This window comes from Diospyros lotus, chromosome 15 (genome assembly GCF_014633365.1).
Source record: "Diospyros lotus cultivar Yz01 chromosome 15, ASM1463336v1, whole genome shotgun sequence".
Lineage (NCBI taxonomy): Eukaryota > Viridiplantae > Streptophyta > Magnoliopsida > Ericales > Ebenaceae > Diospyros > Diospyros lotus.
In genome coordinates, this window is record NC_068352.1 from 21,877,928 (window position 1) to 21,896,471 (window position 18,544).

Below are 18,544 nucleotides of genomic sequence, written 5' to 3' on the forward strand. Positions count from 1 at the left end.
TTAAGATGGATGTGCGGCCATACAAGAAAAGATAAAATTAGAAATGAAGTTATTCGTAATAAGGTAGGAGTAGTGCCAATAGAGGAGAAGATGAGAGAGACTAAACTAAGATGGTTTGGTCATGTGAAAAGGAGACCAAGAGGCGCTCCTGTGAGGAGAGTTGATGAAATGGAACAATTAGTCAAAAAAAGAGGTAAGAGGCAGACCGAAGAAGACTTTGGGAGAGACATTAAAGTTTGATATGAAGTGTATGGATCTCAATGAAGATATGACAAAAGACAGAAATACATGGAAGTCTAGAATTCATGTAGCCGACCCTATAGAGTGGGATAAAGGCTGGATATGTTTTTGTTGTTGCTTATCTTCTTCTTTTGATTGAAAATTATTTTCTTGAAGCTCTTTCACCCTAGAACTTTTTTGAGGTTGAAGCAGCTCGTTTGCTCTGGATGCTTTACCAACCACTTCCCAAGTGAGCCTTATACTAGGCTCAACTTTTTCATCATTTCCTCCATCAACGATCCATCCTTTTGCATTACTAGCAAGTAGCACATCAACATTCATTTCCTTCTCCCTTTTTTGCTTATTCATCAATTTCGCATTAAATTGGACATAGCTAGATTGTTCAATCGATTCACGTCTAGTATATTTATTTTTTTCGTATGTATCTACATAAATAAAATAAAAACAATATCAATATAAATGATAAGTGGATAAGTATAACTAATTGATATTAAATAAATATAATTCATAGAGATAATAAAATTAAAATATTAAAAACGTTTTAAAATATACACTAACCTCTTCAAAAGTGCTCTAATTTCTTTCACAACTAGATGAACTAGTGGTTAATGAGAGGATGGTTCTCACCATTCGTTGCAAGTTTGGAGTTTGATTTCCATAAGTCATCCACCATGTAATTACATAGGTCAAACAAGTATAAAGTAAACAAATTTATACACTAATACACAATAGAAAGGATTAAAGGAATTTTATACCTGGATTATAATTGTCATCATTTTTTGCACACCCCTGAGTTGCCCACGGTTTTTCAAAAGCTCCCTCTTTACAAGTATACTTTAGCAACTCAACATTTATAACATGGCCTTACAATTCGCCATCATAAAACATCTCCACACAGTCAAAAAACCCATCCATCACTTCATGATCAAGTTGTATATCCGTATCCTTGAAAAAGTAGTAGGGATTCAAAAGGTAAGCTGCAAAATGTAGTGGACTATCTAACCTATCTTTCACCCTTGCTTCAATAATTTCCATAACAGGCTGATAGTTCTTCTCAAGATTATTTAGGGCCTCCTTAATATCTTCCTTTGCCTGTTTAATCTCTTCACATAAAAAGCCCATAGAAGGCTTTTTATCTGGATCAACTATTCGAAGCACCTTCACGAAAGGTGCAAAAATCTTAAGGCATACAATCACACCATTCCAAAAAGTAATGCTCATCATAGTAGCATAGACTGCTTTCCCTTTAATAGTCTTCGACCATTTGCACTCCTCCCATTCAGAGCTAGTAAACATTGTCATCATCTGAGCATTTTTCTCCATCAAACTCTACTGAGTAAGGAAAGAAGAAGCGAATCTAGTGACTCCTGGTCTCGCTATATCCCTCTTCTTCGTAAATGACCTCATTAAGGACAAGGTCTTATGGTGTACATAAATGAAGATTGTCAAACTCTTGGCCTGATCAATGACTTTCTTGTACCTTGACAGTTTTCCAATACTTTCAAGCATCAAATTGATGGTGTGAGTAACACATGAGGTCCAAAAGATATTTGGTCTCTTCACCTTCAACAATTTTGCCGCTTTTATATCATTGTCGGTTACTACTTGGATGACATTTTTGAAGCAGTATATGAGAACTTGAAAGAAACTTAGGGCAGAAACAAAAGAGAGAGAAAAGAAAGTGATTCTCAATACTCACCAGTAAATGGAAAAATTAATGACATAAAGAACTCAACTGAGTTTTATACTTAGCGAGAGGCCTAACTAATGCGACTAAGCATGGCGCCTCTCCTGACAACAAAAACAACTATAACAGTACATAACAACAAATAAACTTTACAATAAGCAAACAACAAATACATCTTCTAACATTCCTTCTCAGTTGAAGCTACTCCTTGGCTGCTGATTTGAGGGAAGCTCCTAGAAGTTCTAGCTTCTAAATAGGTGACATCCTTAGATGCAGCTTATCACATAAAAGCTGCAAACGACTTCTAGCTAGTCCTTTAGTAAAAATATCTGCAATCTGATAGTCAGTAGGAACATAGCGAATTTCAACCTCCCCATTCTCAACTTCCTCCCGCACAAAGTGAATGTCAATCTCCAAATGCTTAGTGCGAGCATGAAAAATAGGGTTCTTAGCAATGCTTTTAGCTGCTAGGTTATCACTCTAGAGAACATGAACATGAGCACTTGGATAACCAAGCTCTAAAAACAAGGATTTTAACCACATAATCTCAGTCACACCTTGAGTGATTGCTCTGTATTCAGCTTCTCCCACTGACCTAGCTATAACCGACTACTTACGAGAACTCCATATAATCAAATTAATGCCAAGAAACACACATAGCCCATTGGTAGATCGTCGAGTGACTCTACAGTTGGCGTGATAAGCATTTGTATACACTGTGAGAGAGAGATCAACTGAAGAGGGAGAAAAGAACAACCCCAAACTGAGAGAACCTTTAAGATACCGAAGTAGACGTTTGTAAGCAATCCAATGTTGCTACTTAGGAGCTGAAAGAAACTGACTGAGCCGATTAACAATGGAAGCAATATTGGGTCTGGTATAGGTGAGATATTGCAAGTATTCAATCACAGTGCGATAAAGAGAAGGATTAGAAAAAGAATCACCCTCATCAGTCAAAGAGTTTGTTGTGTTAATTGGATTCTCACAAGGGTTACAATCCAACATGGCTGCTTTCTTTAACAGATCAATTGTATACTTAGTTTGAGTGAGGTAAAGACCATCTATATTACGATGAGCCTCAAAACCAAGAAAATAGCTGACATAACCTAGGGTTTTGAGAGCAAAATGTGTATCCAAATCCTGAATACAAGCTCTAAGGGTTGAGATATCCGAACCAGTGATCAGTATGTCATCGACATAGATCAAAACAATACCACAAACTTAGCAGTCCTCTTAAGAAACAAGGAGGCATCTGAAACTACTTTAATGAAACCTCAAGACTGTAGGGAAAATCTTAGCTTTGTATACCAGGCCCTAGGTGCTTGTTTTAACCCATAAAGAGATTTCTTCAACTTGCAAACATGAGTAGGGAACCGAGAATTAACAAATCCTTCCGGTTGAGACATGAAGACATCCTCACTCAAATCACCATTTAAGAAGGCATTGCTAACATCCATTTGTTAAATGTCCCAGCCAAAAGTAATAGCCAAGGAAAACAACACTCGGATTGTTGGGGCTTTAACAACAGGACTGAAAGTTTCATCATAGTCAATACCTGGATTTTGATGAAACCCCTTGGCCACCAAACGTGCTTTGTAACGAAGCACTGTACCATCTGCCTTGTATTTTATTTGAAAAACCCACTTGCAGCCAATAACATTCATGTCTTTAGAGAAAGGAACTAAATCCCAAGTGTGATTACATTGTAAGGCAGTATACTCTTCTTCCATAGCCTTGATCCATTGTAAATCTAAGAAGGCCTCATGAACAGTAGTAGGTTCCAAAGAGCTTACTAAGGCATGAGGGGATGAAGTGGTAAGAAGTTTAGCCTTGGACCGGGTGACCATAGGATGAATAGAAGGTTTAGGAACACGAGAGGCTACTGGAGTTACCAAAGGAGGCTCCAAAGAAGGAGAGGACAAAGATGATGAGGATACAGGAGAAGAAAGTTGAGTGATAGATGGTAAAGGTTGAGAAGAGGAAGCAGCAAGAGATGAAGCTGTAGAAGGTGAAGGAGAAGGTAAGGAGGAAGAACCCGGAGGTTGTGCTACTGCAGAGGAAAGAAAAGAAGGAAAGGACTGAAAGAACAAAGTAGATGGACGATTAGGAGCAGTAGAAGTAACACTAGATGAAAAGAAGCGGACTGAAACAAACTAGGATAAGGAAAATCATCTGGATTAAAGAGAACATGTCTAGAAACATAGACACGACTAGAAGGATGCAAACACTTATAGCCTGCATGACCATGACTATACCCAATAAAGATACACTTGGTTGAATGAAAGCTGAACTTATGCTTGGCATAGGGGCGAAGATAGCATAGTTCTGAAAGGCGAGAGGCGCAGCGAGGCGCAAAGGGTCCTGGAGCTTGAGGCGCGAGACGCACGAGGTGAGACGAGCCTTTGCGAAGCGAGGCACACCTTTTAGAAAAAAAACTCAAAATATTGTAAAATCATAAACTATCAAATTATCAATAATAACACATTGATATCATTCATGATTCATTATCTTCAAATTCTAGACTAACAACATCAAAATTGATTCATTCATGATGCAAATTCTAAACTAGAAATATCATCAAAGTTCAAACTTAAAGTCTCAAACTCAAACAAGTACCAATCATAATGCAAAGTTCTAAACAAACGCATAAACACTACAAGTCCACAATCAATATAAAGAAGTTTTAATCAATCATCATCAAGGAGATCATCAACATCAAGGTCAATATCTTCATCATCCCTTTCAATCACCCCTTCATCTTCTTCTTCATCTCTCAATTCTTCTCCCTCTTCCAAGTCTTCATCATCTTCGGTCTCTGCCTCACTTTCCTTCTCTTCTTCAATCTCCTGAGTTACTCGTCGCTTTGAAGTCGAAGCCAAAGTTGAACCCGATTGTGATCGAGTTTGTTTAATTCTAAATCGATAACTAGGCTCTCTAACTCCTGCAGCCGCAACGACATTACTCCATGTCAACCCATCCCCAACGTCATCTGGAAAAGCAGTTTCATCATCCTTATCATTCTCCTCATCAAGTTTTCCAGTCAACCATTCATTGCTTTCATCAATGTGGGTCAATATGATAGGGTCAATGGTATCACGCATTTGATACCGACGCTTCAATGCTCTATTGTATTTCACAAACACCAAGTCGTTTAAATGAAGTTGATCAAGCCTGTTTCTCTGTTTAGTATGAAACTGCAACAATTTATGCAAAAACATACTAAAAATAAGCTACATGAAACAAACCAATTACTAATAAAAATTGTAAGTGTTACATGTACAATGCACTTACATTTTCAAACACACTCCAATTACGTTCACACCCAGATGAACTACAAGTCAAGTTAAGAATTTTAAATGCAAAATTTTGCAACGTGGGTGTTGACATTCCATATGAAACCCACCATTTAGCTATCTAATAAAATTCATGAGTTAATTATTATCTATTATCTAGAATGATTATATATATAATGTAATATATATATGTGTGTACCTGGTGATTTCTCAGCTCTCTTTCTAATAGCCATATAGTTTCCAAAGAACTCATCTGCCTTGCTATACATCGAAAGCTCCGCATCAATTTGGTCTTGAACCTTTATATCTGGATTTAACTTTCTAATGCATTCATATAAGCCAGTCATGATCTCTGGATCTATACGTTCAGCCTTGTAGAAATATTCTGGGTTCAAGTACCAACCAACAACGTGCAGGGGGCGGTGAAGCTGAACATCCTATTGATTATCAATGATCTGAAAAATGGGTGCATACTTCTTTTCATCCCCATTAAAAGAGTTAGCAATCGCTTCTTTGGCGCTATCCATGGCCTCATATATGTATCCCATAGCCGGCTTCTTCTCACCATCCATTAAGCGCAGTACACGCACCAATGGACCAGCCACCTTTAAAGCATATACAACATTGTTCCAAAATGAAGACATCAAAATCACTTCTACAACCTTTTTAGCCCCCACTTCTTTTACCCACTTGCTTGTCATCCACTCCTCGGAGGTAAACATCCTTCTAAGGTTGCTTTTCAGACTATGCATCCTGTCCAAAGTGATAAAGGCAATTGCAAACTGTGTTTTTGTAGGCCTCAACAACTCTTTCTTTTTAGTAAACCTTCTAAGCATGTTTGCTAGACCCGAACGAGTATAGATATAGCTATTCACCATAACAGCTCTCTCAAATGTCTTCTTCATATTAGGCAACTTGAAAATATCTTCCAACATTAAATCCAAGCAGTGCGCTGCACATGGTGTCCAAAACAACGTAGGGTATTTTGCCTCCAAAAATCTTCCTGTTTTTATTTAGAGTGAAATTAACAAGATATTAGTAAATAATAAATATCTAATAAATATTCAAATTGTTTTATTTATAAACATAATACAAATTACAAAAAATGAACTTCATACCTGCTAAAACATTGTTTGAAGCACTATCGGTGACCACTTGCACCACATTTCTTACTCCAATCTTTTCCACACATTTACTTAATAATTGAAACATCCTTTCCCCAGTCTTTGAATAGCTAGAATCATCAACAGACTCCAAAAACATACTTCCTTTAGGAGAATTGACTAAAAAGTTAATCAATGTCCTTTCCCTCTTGTCTTTCCAGCTATCGGACAAAATGGAACATCCATATTTGGCCCACGCCTCTTCATGATCTTTCATCATTTCACGAGTGGCTTCCACCTCTTGTTTGAGAAGGGGAACCTTGGCTTCATGGTAACTAGGCAGCTTCACACCCGGACCATACTGACCAACTGCTTCTATAAATACTTTAAAACTGTCATATGTCATTGCATTGAATGGAATGTTTGCATCATACATCCATCATGCAAAGCTTCTACAAACTCGAGCTCTTAACTCTTTTTTTGCAAAATCATTCTCATCCAACCTTGTTTGCTTTTGCTTTGCCCTTGCTTTTCAACACATTAACTTCTGGGTCTTTAAGAAAAACATCATGTGGACCCTTTTGTGTTGGCCCTTTAACACTACCAACACTACCAGTACTGCTTCCACTTTCGGTAGATACATTGGGTCTTTTTCTACTTTGTGGCGGCGGCTCATCATCATCATCATACCCTTCACCAAATTGAAGATCATCATCTAACGGTGCCATATTTCGCTCATCCCTGTTATTTTTCTTCTTTTGCATGTACTCTCCAATCTCTTCTTTTACTGATGGAGCACATTTTGAACAAGCTTTAGTATTCCTAAAACCACCTACTAGATGTTGTTTCGCCTGAAATATACCACCTTTTGTTACTTTACGACAAAATTTACATGTGGTGGTATTTCTATCATTAGGATCAGCTTCAAAATAATTCCATACCGGGTCAGTTTTGGAAGTGGTTGACGACATTTATTGGGTTGTTGCAACACAGTTCCAACTTCCATAAAATTCTCCAATCAACATGAAAACAACAACCGTATAAACTATAAAGAGAGAGCAACAACCAGCAAGAGAAATTAAGCAAGAATGCAAGAAATAATCAAATAAAAAACAAGTAAAGAACACACAAGATAGGAGGCGAACTCACAAGAAGAGGGGAGGCTGGAATGGAACCGAGATTGGCAGCTATTGCTTAACAACTTGAACTTGAAGAGTAGCAGACTGCTTAATAACTTGAACTTGAAGAACAGACGAGAAGAGAGGCGAGGAAGAGAGGAGAAGAGCGTGAGTAGAGGAGAATAGAGGAAGAGGGCGCAGTTGGAGAGGAAATTAACAAGATAGGAGGCGGGCCTGGCTGGAGAGGAGAGGAAGAGAGGAGGTAGGCGCGGCTGGAGAGGAAAGGAAGAGGAAGATCAGGCCGAACTGGAGAGGAGAGGAGGGGGTCGCCGCTGTAGAGGAGAGGAAGAAGAAGATCGGGCCGAGTTGGAGAGGAGAGGAAGAGAGGAGGGGGTCACGGCTGGAGAGGGGAGGAAGAGAGGAGGGGGTCACGGCCGGAGAGGGGAGGAAGAAGAAGATCGGGCCGAGCTGGAGAGGAGGAAGAGAGGAGGGGGTTGCGGCTAGAGAGGAGAGGAAGAAGAAGATTGGGCCGAGCTGGAGAGGAGGAAGAGATGAGGGGGTCGCGGCTGGAGAGGAAGAAGAAGATCGGAGAGGCTGGAGAGGATGCGGGCAAGGAAGAAGAAGATCGGGAGAGGCTGAAGAGGATGCAGGTGAGGAAGAAGAAGATCGGGAGAGGCTGGAGAGGATGCAGGTGAGGAAGAAGATCGGGAGAGGCTGGAGAGGATGCAGGTGTTGCTGGATGCTGTTGTCGGGGGGAGTGAGGAGCAATTGGGCTTCCAATTTTAATTAAAAGACCTAAGTTTCATGTGGCGTGCCTCACGCCCCAGCGCCTTGGCACGCAAGGCGAGGAAGGCTCTAAACTTCCCCCCATTATCTGTTTGTAGAGCTTTAATTTTAGCAGAAGTTCAGCTAGTTTGTGAAAGGTGATGAAAACAGACAAAGCATTAGATTTTAACTTTAGAGGGTATAGCCAGGTATAGTGAGTGTAGGTATTAACAAAGATAATTTAGTAACAATATCCTTCAGTTGATAAAGTGGGAGAAGGCCCCCATAGGTCAGAATAAACTAGTTCAAGTGGTCTAACTGCTGTGATTTTACAATCAGAAAGGAAGCTGATGAAGCTTATCGATTTTGCAAGAATCACAAAAAGAAAGAGATGACAAAGAAAATGGAACTTGAATTTTATTCAACACCAATCGCAGTACATTGAGTGAAGGATGCCCTAGTCTTGCATGCCACTGCTTGCAAGCATTATTAGTTTGGGCAACATTTACATTTACAGTAGAAGACAATCCTGAACTAGAAGGAGTTGACTCTTTACAATTTTGAAAAGAAAAACTACTATAGGTTGAAGGAGATGTACTGAGTACAAAAGACCTGGGACTAAAGGAATGAGCTGGAAGCTTAGAATCAGCAGAAGCAAGAGCTGAATTCAGTTGATATAGCCCATTCTTAAGCTGCCCTCTGAGTAGCACTTGTTTGGTATTCTTGTCCTTAATCACACAAGTATGAGAATCAAATTCAACAACAAGGTCATGATCCTTAGTTAATTGAGAGACACTGATTAAATTTTTCCGCATGTTAGGAAAATGTAAAACATTAGGTAAGGTAATACGAGACATAGGCTGAGAATGAGGATACAATTGTCCAAGGCCAACATTTGAGATTGAGAGTTTCTTACCATCATTAACGGACACTTTATCTCCACCACTGCAAGGGGTATGCAATGAGAGATTTTGAAGATTGGTGGTGATGTGACTTGTTGCTCCAGAATCAACAAATTACGACTGATTTGAAACAGGTGACTGACGATCAAAAGGCTGTCGATCTAAATGTTGTTGAGGAAAATGAGTATAGTGAGCACTTTGGACCGAACCAACATCACTCATGTAGACCTCATTAGAGTCACTTAGGGAGGCTAGATAAGCTCTAGAATCTGACTGTGGATTCACTGGTGAATTATCAAACCTGTTCTGACTTGGAGCAGTTCCGGAGGACCTCTGGAAATTTTTATGAAATCGATGATAACATCGATCAACCAGATGCCTTGGTTTGCCACACAATTGGAAATAAAAGCGTCTACCAGACTAACGGCCCCGGTCGTGTCCTCCTTGTGTACCAAAACCACCTCCTCTTTGATTGTGACCTCTTCTCATATTCTGAAAATTATTAGCTCCTCCTCTTTGATTATAATCAGTCAAATTAACTTGCATAGAAGGTGTGACTGAGTTAAAACTAACTGTCGACTGTGGTAAGTTTTTAGAGATTAACCTTTGTTCATGCATTAATAGTAAGTACTGGACCTTGTCCAGATCTACATCATTCATCTTGAATGTGTCATGACCCCAAGGAACCCCAAAGATATATTAGTAATACATGTCATGTGTTTTTCTTATTAGTTGCATTTTATGTTGTTGTTAGCATCTTCAATTGTAAGCCTATAAATAGGCTTGAGTAGTTAGAGAAAGGACTTAATGAATGATTTGAATCTCAATTCCCTCTCTCAATACTCTCCCACGGCTTTTCTCTCTCTCTCTCTCCTTCAATTCTGTTCTATTCTTCCTTCCCTCCCTTTCTGCTCTCCCTTCCTCTTAATTCTTATCCAAATTCCTTTCTAAACCCTAGCTAAACCCTAGGGTCATGACATTTGGTATCAGAGCCGTCGTTCCTTGGTTGTGATTTCAATCAATCGAGACACTAGGTTGCAGAATCTGCTCTAGGCTGCTTCATGAGTCCTAGTGACGAAACTAGGGTGAAGTGGAAGAGGAAATAACGATTGCTGAACATCAGAGTGTGGTTCAGTTTTGGGGAAATTTTCGGCTGACTTGATTGAGTTAATCAAGTCCAAAATTGGAGGCGAAGCAGATCCAGATCTCGATGGATCTCAGTGAAGCAGATTTCAGCGATTGTGAGCCAAGGCAGAGATAAGTGAAATTTCAGTGATTACGGATCCCCGTGATTGGCGAGTGCTTAAGGCACGGCGTGGAAGTAAGTCCAGCGGTCTTGAATTTGTAGTGATGACAAGAAGACGCAAGCGAGTTTGACAATCGGCAAAACCGTAGCGTTAGGTTCGGAAATTGAAGGCTGTCTTGGCTACGGACACAAAGCAAGAGGGTGACTGTGAGAAACAAGTTCTTGCGGACTGTAGGCTCTGATCAGCAATTCAATTGCGGATTATAGGTACTGAATTCGGAAGAATAGGAAGCCGAGCCGCAACGAATTTGATACAGAACGGGAGGATCGGATCTACATGCGCGGCCATATGCAATTGATTTCAGTGACAAACTCAGACTGGATAGGAAGAGGAGTTACACAGCGGAAGTGCTTCAGAAGCGAGATAGTGGACGGTGATTGGGTGGCGATCAAGAATTACTTAGATTCGGTGAGTAGTGAAGGCGCCACAATCCTTGGCAGTAGGTTTGGGAGTTGAGCAATGAATTCCGACGATGTACAGTAAGTTTTTACAGAGATTGGCATCATTCTGGGACTCGTTCCTGCTAGTCTTGTTTGACATTTTGTATTTCCATGCACGGTGGCCGAGCGATTCCGACTCCGCTGGGGCTAGTCTTAAATCAGTTTGATTTCAGCAAACTCATTGCATGTGATTGAGGTGAAAGGCAGGAGCGGTCGGGTTCGGAAATAGTAGACGAAGCAGATTATTAGAAGGCAGAATTGCAGCAGCTGATTCTTAGCTACTGCATCGTTACTCAAGCTTTGCGGCTTGGAATTGGGATGGTCAAACCACAGCAGGTGACGAAATGGATTGGGCAGTGATTCTTGAAATTCCGGCAAATTCAAGAAGTTCAACGAAGAAGAATCGGACCTGAAGATTGTTCTTGGTGGCGACTAAGATCAAGTGATTATCGAAGGCAGCAGCAACAGCTGAATTTTGGAGCTAGGGAATATAAGGTCACGCAGAAGGCAATGACCCACAACTGGGAGGATAATGCAGCCAGCAAAGCAAACATGCGTTGGGGACTAGCTACCTCTCAAGAAAGAGTGCAGAGAGACTTGGAGAGGCATCAGAAGATGATGAAGCAACATGTCCAGCGGATCAACAACATGTTCAACATGCTGTCACCAGATTTTCCTCCCCGGGCTGCTGATCCAAGTTTGCCCAAACATGGCACCCTTCCTATGACCTATGGCTTGCAAGAGGCAAGGGAACTACAGGCCTTGAAATTGGAAATTCAAGTAAGATGTTCATCTTCCCACACTTCCAATCATACTCCAATGTCTAGGGAAGGGGAGATCAAGTGGACTGATCTCGCTGGAAATTTACATGACCAATTTGGGATGAAGAAGAACATGATTAAGGTGACTAAGGAGTTCAACAAATTAATTCAGGAGGGATCGGTGACAGATTATTGGGATAGATTTGAGGAGTTAAGGTCCCTATTGTGGAGTGCTCAGCCAACTCTAACGGAGCACTATTTTGTATCAAGATTTATTTGTGGTTTGAAGGACAAACTAAGGTCAATGGTCAGAATGATGATGCCGACAACTCTGAAAGAGGCAGCTGAGAGAGCAAGGCTACAGGAACTCGCTTTGGAAGCCATTTTTAGAAAGCAAGAGTTGCAGCCTAACAGTTATATTAAGGGCAGCCAACTGATTGAGGGAGCTTCTAAGACTGCAAATTATGACCAGCAGGAATTTGAGGAAAATTTGGAGCTGGACTGGCCAATTAAAACTGAAAACTCCAGCAATAAAGAGAGATTGGACATGGATATTAGCGAAAATTACAGCTTATATTTGCAGGAAACGGATGGAGTAACTTCGGAATATGAGGATGACGTTGCTGATAGGTTCCGTGCCAATGATGAAAGACAGCCACGTAACGAGGACTTGGACCAAAGGAAGAAGCAGGAGGTTGAGGACTTGCACAATCTTGCAGCTGCTGTGAGTGATAGTCTTGTTGTTACTTCAAAGGGTGCTTTAATTAAAGTTAATGGCCATTGGAGTACAATTCAAGGTTGGTTAGAGATTAACGGAGGCTGCTTGTGCTTGGAAGAAATTTCTGTTAAGGGGAACAAAATCCTTGCTGTTTTGTTTATTCCTCTTTCAGTTGGAGAGCTGCAACGCCGATTCAAATTTTGGCTTGCAACGAAGTTGGAGTTCCCTTCTATGATTGGAAATGATATGGTTGCAGCTATAACAGATCAATTGGAAGCATTCTCCATGGAAATCAGGATGAGGGGGATGGTTGGACTTGCTGTTGCAGCAAGTCATAGTACTAGTGTTTTTAAAGGAAAAGACACAAAAAGGCAAAAGAAAAAGAAGATACGAGATAAGCACAAGAAAAGGCGAAGAAGAAACCAGATTGCTAGGGCTGGAATCGGTTGAGGAATGGGGTCAACAACTATCAATTCTTGGGGACAAGAATTGTTTGAAGGGGTGGGGATTGTCATGACCCCAAGGAACCCCAAGGATATATTAGTAATACATGTCATGTGTTTTCCTTATTAGTTGCATTAGTTGCATTTTATGTTGTTGTTGTTAGCATCTTCAATTGTAAGCCTATAAATAGGCTTGAGTAGTTAGAGAAAGGACTTAATGAATGATTTGAATCTCAATTCCCTCTCTCAATACTCTCCCACGGCTTTTCTCACTCTCTCTCTCCCTCAATTCTGTTCTATTCTTCCTTCCCTTCCTTTCTGCTCTCCCTTCCTCTTAATTCTTATCCAAATTCCTTTCTAAACCCTAGCTAAACCCTAGGGTCATAACAGAATGTCACCAAGCTAACTACAGTTTCGTAGTCATGGTCTAAACCATTGAGAATTGCAAGAAGAAATTCTTTGTCATCCAAAGGTTCACCTATAACAGCTAGCGAATGTCCAATTGTCTTAATCTTGAGAATATAGCTGCTGCTTAAGTTGAAACGATCTAGCAATAGTTTGCCTTGAATTCAAATTCTCAAGTTTAGACCATACCTTAGCTGACGACTCACAGTGTATTACTTGCGCCAGTACGTCTTTATCGATTGTAGAGTACAACCAGCCAAGGAGGAGCTGATCCGATCGCAACCACACCATATACGCTGGATTCAACATCTGTCCTATAGCTTCCTTACCACTAGGAACAACAACATACTTAGGCGGTGGCGAAACCTTATTCAAGAAACAGATCGAAGGCGTGAATTATGGTTAAAACCTGCACTTGCCAGAAAATATAGTTTCCGGAATCCAATTTGATAGGAATGAATTGGAAGGCTTTCGCAATTGCATCGAAATCAGATTGCGAAGAGAGAGAAAAGGTAGACGAGGAACGAGGTGGTGAAGAGGAGGAAGCACTTTGAACAAGTGAAGGATCCATGACTTATGTCAGTGGCTTTGATACCATGAAGTAGTATATGAGAGCTTGAAAGAAACTTATGGCAGAAACAAAAGAGAGAGGAAAGAAAGTGATTCTCAATATTCACGAGTAAATCCAATGAATGGAAAAATTAATGACATAAAGAACTTAGCTGAGTTTTATACTTAGCGAGAGGCCTAACTAATGCGCCTAAGCATGGTGCCTCTCCTAACAACAAAAACAACTATAACAGTACATAACAACAAATAAAATTCACAATAAGCAAACAACAAATACATCCTCTTAACAATTTTGTGGCCCAACTTGCTCAATGCACTTGTCCACATACTCAAAGATGAGTTCACTTGTATGTGCTTTATCTGAAGACTGTCTGGAAGAAAGAAAAGCAGTATCGTGTTAGAATTAACACACAAGTTCATGATGCTCCTCCTTTTCCTGTCTATCCAAGCATCTGTCATAATGGAGCACCCATTTCGTGCCCACTCTTTTTCATGCTTCTTCAGTAACTCCTTCGTTCTGTCAACTTTTCCCTTTAATAACGATTCCCTCAATTGGTATTGATTGGGAGGTTTGAAGCCCGACCTAAATTGACCAACCGCCTCAATAAACAATTTGAAGCTATCATGATCTATAACATTGAAAGGTATATTAGCTTCGTATACTCATCTAGCACAATATTCACGAACAGACTGTGTTCTCTTTTTAAAGAATGCTTCGTTGATATTTTGCTACCTTTGTGTCATTCCCGCACTTAAACAAGTTTTAGGGATGATGGAGTTTGCAAATTTATCCATAAGGCCAAGAGTACGACGCGTTTTTTTGCTCCCTAACTCTTACAATTCATCTTCATCATCCCCTTTCCCCTTTTCAGAGATATTAACAGAGGATCTCATCAAATCTTCCTCCTTATTCTTCTTCTTACTCTTTGCCTTGGCAATAGCATTGTTGCATTTGGCTTGATCATCTAGAGAATATCGTGGACATGTAGAAACATTTCCAGAAATGTGGTCGATGTGTTTTTTTTACTCTGTAAACACCTCCAAACATAACTTTACCACACAACTTGTATTTAACTTTATCCATATTTTTTGGATCAATTAACATTCCATACTTCCATCCGATATCATTTGACTTCTTTTTAAGAACTGAGGAGGCCTCAGACGATGCTCCCGTACTCCCAGTCCCATCTGACATCATTTGACTTTCTTTCTTCTTCTTCTTCTTCTTCTTCTTTTTTTTTTTTTTTCCCCCTTGAATATTGAGTAATTGACATTGAATTAAAATAGACCACTAGGAAAGATGAACAAGAGCAAAATTTAGACCTTAACCAAGGAAATCTAGCATCAGCAACAACAAGCGTGTGCACGGTTGTTTTTTGCTGTTGTTGCAACAAGCAGTAACAAGAAGAAGTAGCTGCTACAGCAATGCTTGTTGCTTGTTGTAGCAGTTGCAGCAAGTAGCAATTTTTTGTATTAGAGGAAGAGGAACTACAAACCCAGATGATGGCCATACGTATCGGAGGAAGAAGAGTGAGAACCGACAGGGAGAGAACGGCCAAGAGATGATTGGCGGCGACAGTGAGAGAGAGAAATGATGAGATCGACGACGACGACAAGTCCACGAGAGACGACCCAGGCGGTGCACGACGAGAGAGAGAATGGGAAAGCGACGACCAATGAGAGAGAAATGACGAGAGAGAGAGAGAGAGAGAGAGAGAGAGAGAGAGAGAGAGAGAGAGAAAGGGAAAGGGGAAATACTCGATGTAGGTGGTGTGTGACCTAGGCAACTAGGAGCTGCCTGGGCCGCCTAGGGGCTGATTTGCACTTAATCGGGGTGGCCCTTGATGCCTCGGCGGCACCTAGGTAGCTGCTTAGGCCGCGTTTTAGAACACTGGATCCAAGATGTCCAAGAATTTTGTTTGTTCTTTTCTCTGCTCTCTTGTTTTCTCTCTATTTACTGGTTTCTATGGCTGGATTGGATTGATTTTTGGTCTAGGATTATGTTTTTTTTTTTTTGCTAGGTAAAAAAACGTGTGAGATTATGGTTTTAATGAGGATTCTAAGGCCCTATTCTCTTTGCTGTTTTCAAGCCGTTTTCAGTTTTCTAAAACAGTAAAAATGTGTTACTTTCATATTTTCAAAAACGTATTTTCGAAAATAAGAAAAAATTTTGTAAAGAAAACTCAAAATAATAAAAAGTTGTTTTAGTTATTTTCATCACAAACACACTTAATTTCCAGAACGCGGAAAACGCTACAGACAAAAAGAACGCGTTTTCAGCAATCTCAAAACATACACTTAATACACAAAACTGAAAATGAATTCAAAACTCAAAATTGAAAACTGAAACACAAAGAGAACAACTCTAAAGTTTTGGGTTTGTTTTTGGATTGCAGGATGTTATTTGGATTAGGCTTATATTTGGTATGGTTTGGGTAAATTTGGTGGCACTATATGGGCTAACTATAATATAGAAACCGAATTTTGGAAAGTGTATACTTTAGTTTAAAGGTTATCTAAAGCCTTTATTCTAGCGTCTTGTTCCTCATTATAATTCTGTTAAAAGCTTTGAAGCAGAAGGGACACTATGGACTATCCTCCAAGCTGCTCAGCAGCTGAAGCTACAATCAGGAACCACAATGCTATGATAATAACCAGTGAACTTGACAACAAGATCCCAAATTAACTCAATTGATGTGCTGCGAACAGTTTGCAATGGCTTCAAGGTTAACTTTAGTGATGGTTTTCAGTCTCAACTCTAGTATGGCCTGTGGGCAGCAGGATAATGGCTTTCTTGTTGCTGTTGATTGCGGAGAAGTATGGAGTCCAAAATCTGTTACAGTGTGGTGATTTGTAGCAGGTTGCAGGGATGGATTGAAGGTAAAACTCTGATATCAAGTTTGATGAAGAAAAGCAAGGAGGAGAAAAGAGGAAAATGAGGGGAAAGGAAATCTGATAGAAGGTGAAGGAGAAGCAGCAGAAGAAGAGAGTGAAGAACTAGAGAAGGGTAAAGAAAATAATGAAGAAAGTAGATTAACAAGAATTACTCTGCCTATTCAATCATCATATAATATTCAATAAAATATTTACATAGTGATATATTTATATATTCACATAGCCCTTCCTACTGAACTCGGAACAAATAACTTCGGAAAACCTTTGAAAGTTCCTAAATTGCTAAGATTCTAAAATAATTAGAACTATAGAATTCTAAAACAAGCAGGACTGTCTAGATCCACCAGCATGTTTTATCATAGATTCTCTTATCTCGTACTTGTGACATAAATATCAACAGATTTCTTATATTCAACTGCCATCATCATCATAAACCTTAATCCCACAAGATGGGACCATAAATTCTAGCTCTTTAATCATTACTATCCATGGCTATATCTTCTGGAAGGCTGTTGTATTTGATGTTGTGTTTAAAGGATTTATTGGTCTTCTTTTACGTTTTTGATATTAATCCCCCCCCCCCCCCCCAAAAAAAAAAAAAAACAAATTCATTTATTCTTGCTCTCAAGTTTGTCTAATAGTTTTCTTCGTACATGTCCAAACTATTTTAATTTTGTTTTGCAGCTCCAACGGGTGCTACTCCTACCTGATTGGTGATTACAGATAATTTCGTTTCAAATTTTGCCTTTTCTTCTAGTGTTCTGCATTGCATATCTTCATTTCAGTTATGGTCACATTTTGTTCCGTATGACACAGTGGGTTTATAGTGATTCAATAAAACTTCCTTTAGCTTTAAAGGTATTTACAATTGCATTATTTCACTTGGCTCAAATCCGTTGTTTCTTTTGGACATATACGCCTAGAGAATATGTAATTCCTATCTTTTTCGGAGTTAACATGCTTCAACATAACACTTGTTTCCCCTTCTTCATTGAATACCTTCGAGAAATACTCATTCACTCTCTCCTTGACACCCCTCATTTACTTAAATACTTTTTTATTTTCATCTTTTATGAATTTCATTTGACTCAAATCCCTTGTTTTTCTTTCTCTTACTTTAGCTAATTTATATATTTCTCTTTCCCCATCTTTTGTAGCAAGTCATTGGTATAAATTTTCATAAAACTCCCTATTTTTTCTTCTTTTTGGGTCAAACTGTACTTCTTTTTCTTCATTACGTCATTTATGTAAAGTCTTGTGGTAAACTCTGATTTTTTCTTGTACCTTTTATTCCAACACCGGGACTCCTTTTGATTTGGTACTTTGTATATTCTTCAAATTTAAGATATGTGAAGAAAAGAAAAAGTTCTTGAAGTGTTATGGTCAACTCCGCCCCCGCCCCCCCCTCAACAACACACACACATTGTCTTGAACAATGTTCAACTCCCTTGGATTTCAGTTCATTATACTTGCCTTTCTCCCTCATAACAAAATGTGTATGCAGATAAGAATGTTAATTGTCTTGAAAGAAAGTGTACAATATGCTGGAACATTTATTCTAATTCATCTCTCTAGAATATTATCATATTTTGTTTATACTGGTTGAAATATTATTCTACTCTTTAAATTTTTTTTTCCAAGTATTTTTTAAATTTTATTTCTTAGATTATTGAATTCTTGTTTGAAACCTTTCTGATATTTGCTCTTGTCTCTGCTTGGCTTGGTGTAATTGCTTCCAGATTCAAGCTCAAGATATACGTGTAGGCGATATTTTATGGCTTCGCAAGAATGATGAAGTGCCATGTGATCTTGTTCTTATTGGTACCTCTGACGTGCAAGGTCTTTGCTATGTTGAGGTAAAGAGGATTTGAGAAGCTAGTACATTTTACATTTCTCT

General features: G+C 39.4%; 1 protein-coding gene across 6 annotated transcripts in view; it reads left to right on the forward strand.

Moving 5' to 3' along the window:
• LOC127792106 (phospholipid-transporting ATPase 2) overlaps nt 1-18,544 on the forward strand; it is a 143,592-nt gene that overhangs the window by 22,713 nt on the left and 102,335 nt on the right. For all 6 annotated transcript variants that reach the window (XR_008021079.1, XR_008021080.1, XR_008021081.1 and 3 more), the window contains exon 4: nt 18,387-18,503. Coding sequence is in view for 3 of the 6 variants with exons in the window: in XM_052322461.1 (XP_052178421.1) it covers nt 18,387-18,503 (117 nt within the window). In the remaining 3 variants the exon portion in view is untranslated. The remainder of the gene's footprint in view (nt 1-18,386; nt 18,504-18,544) is intronic.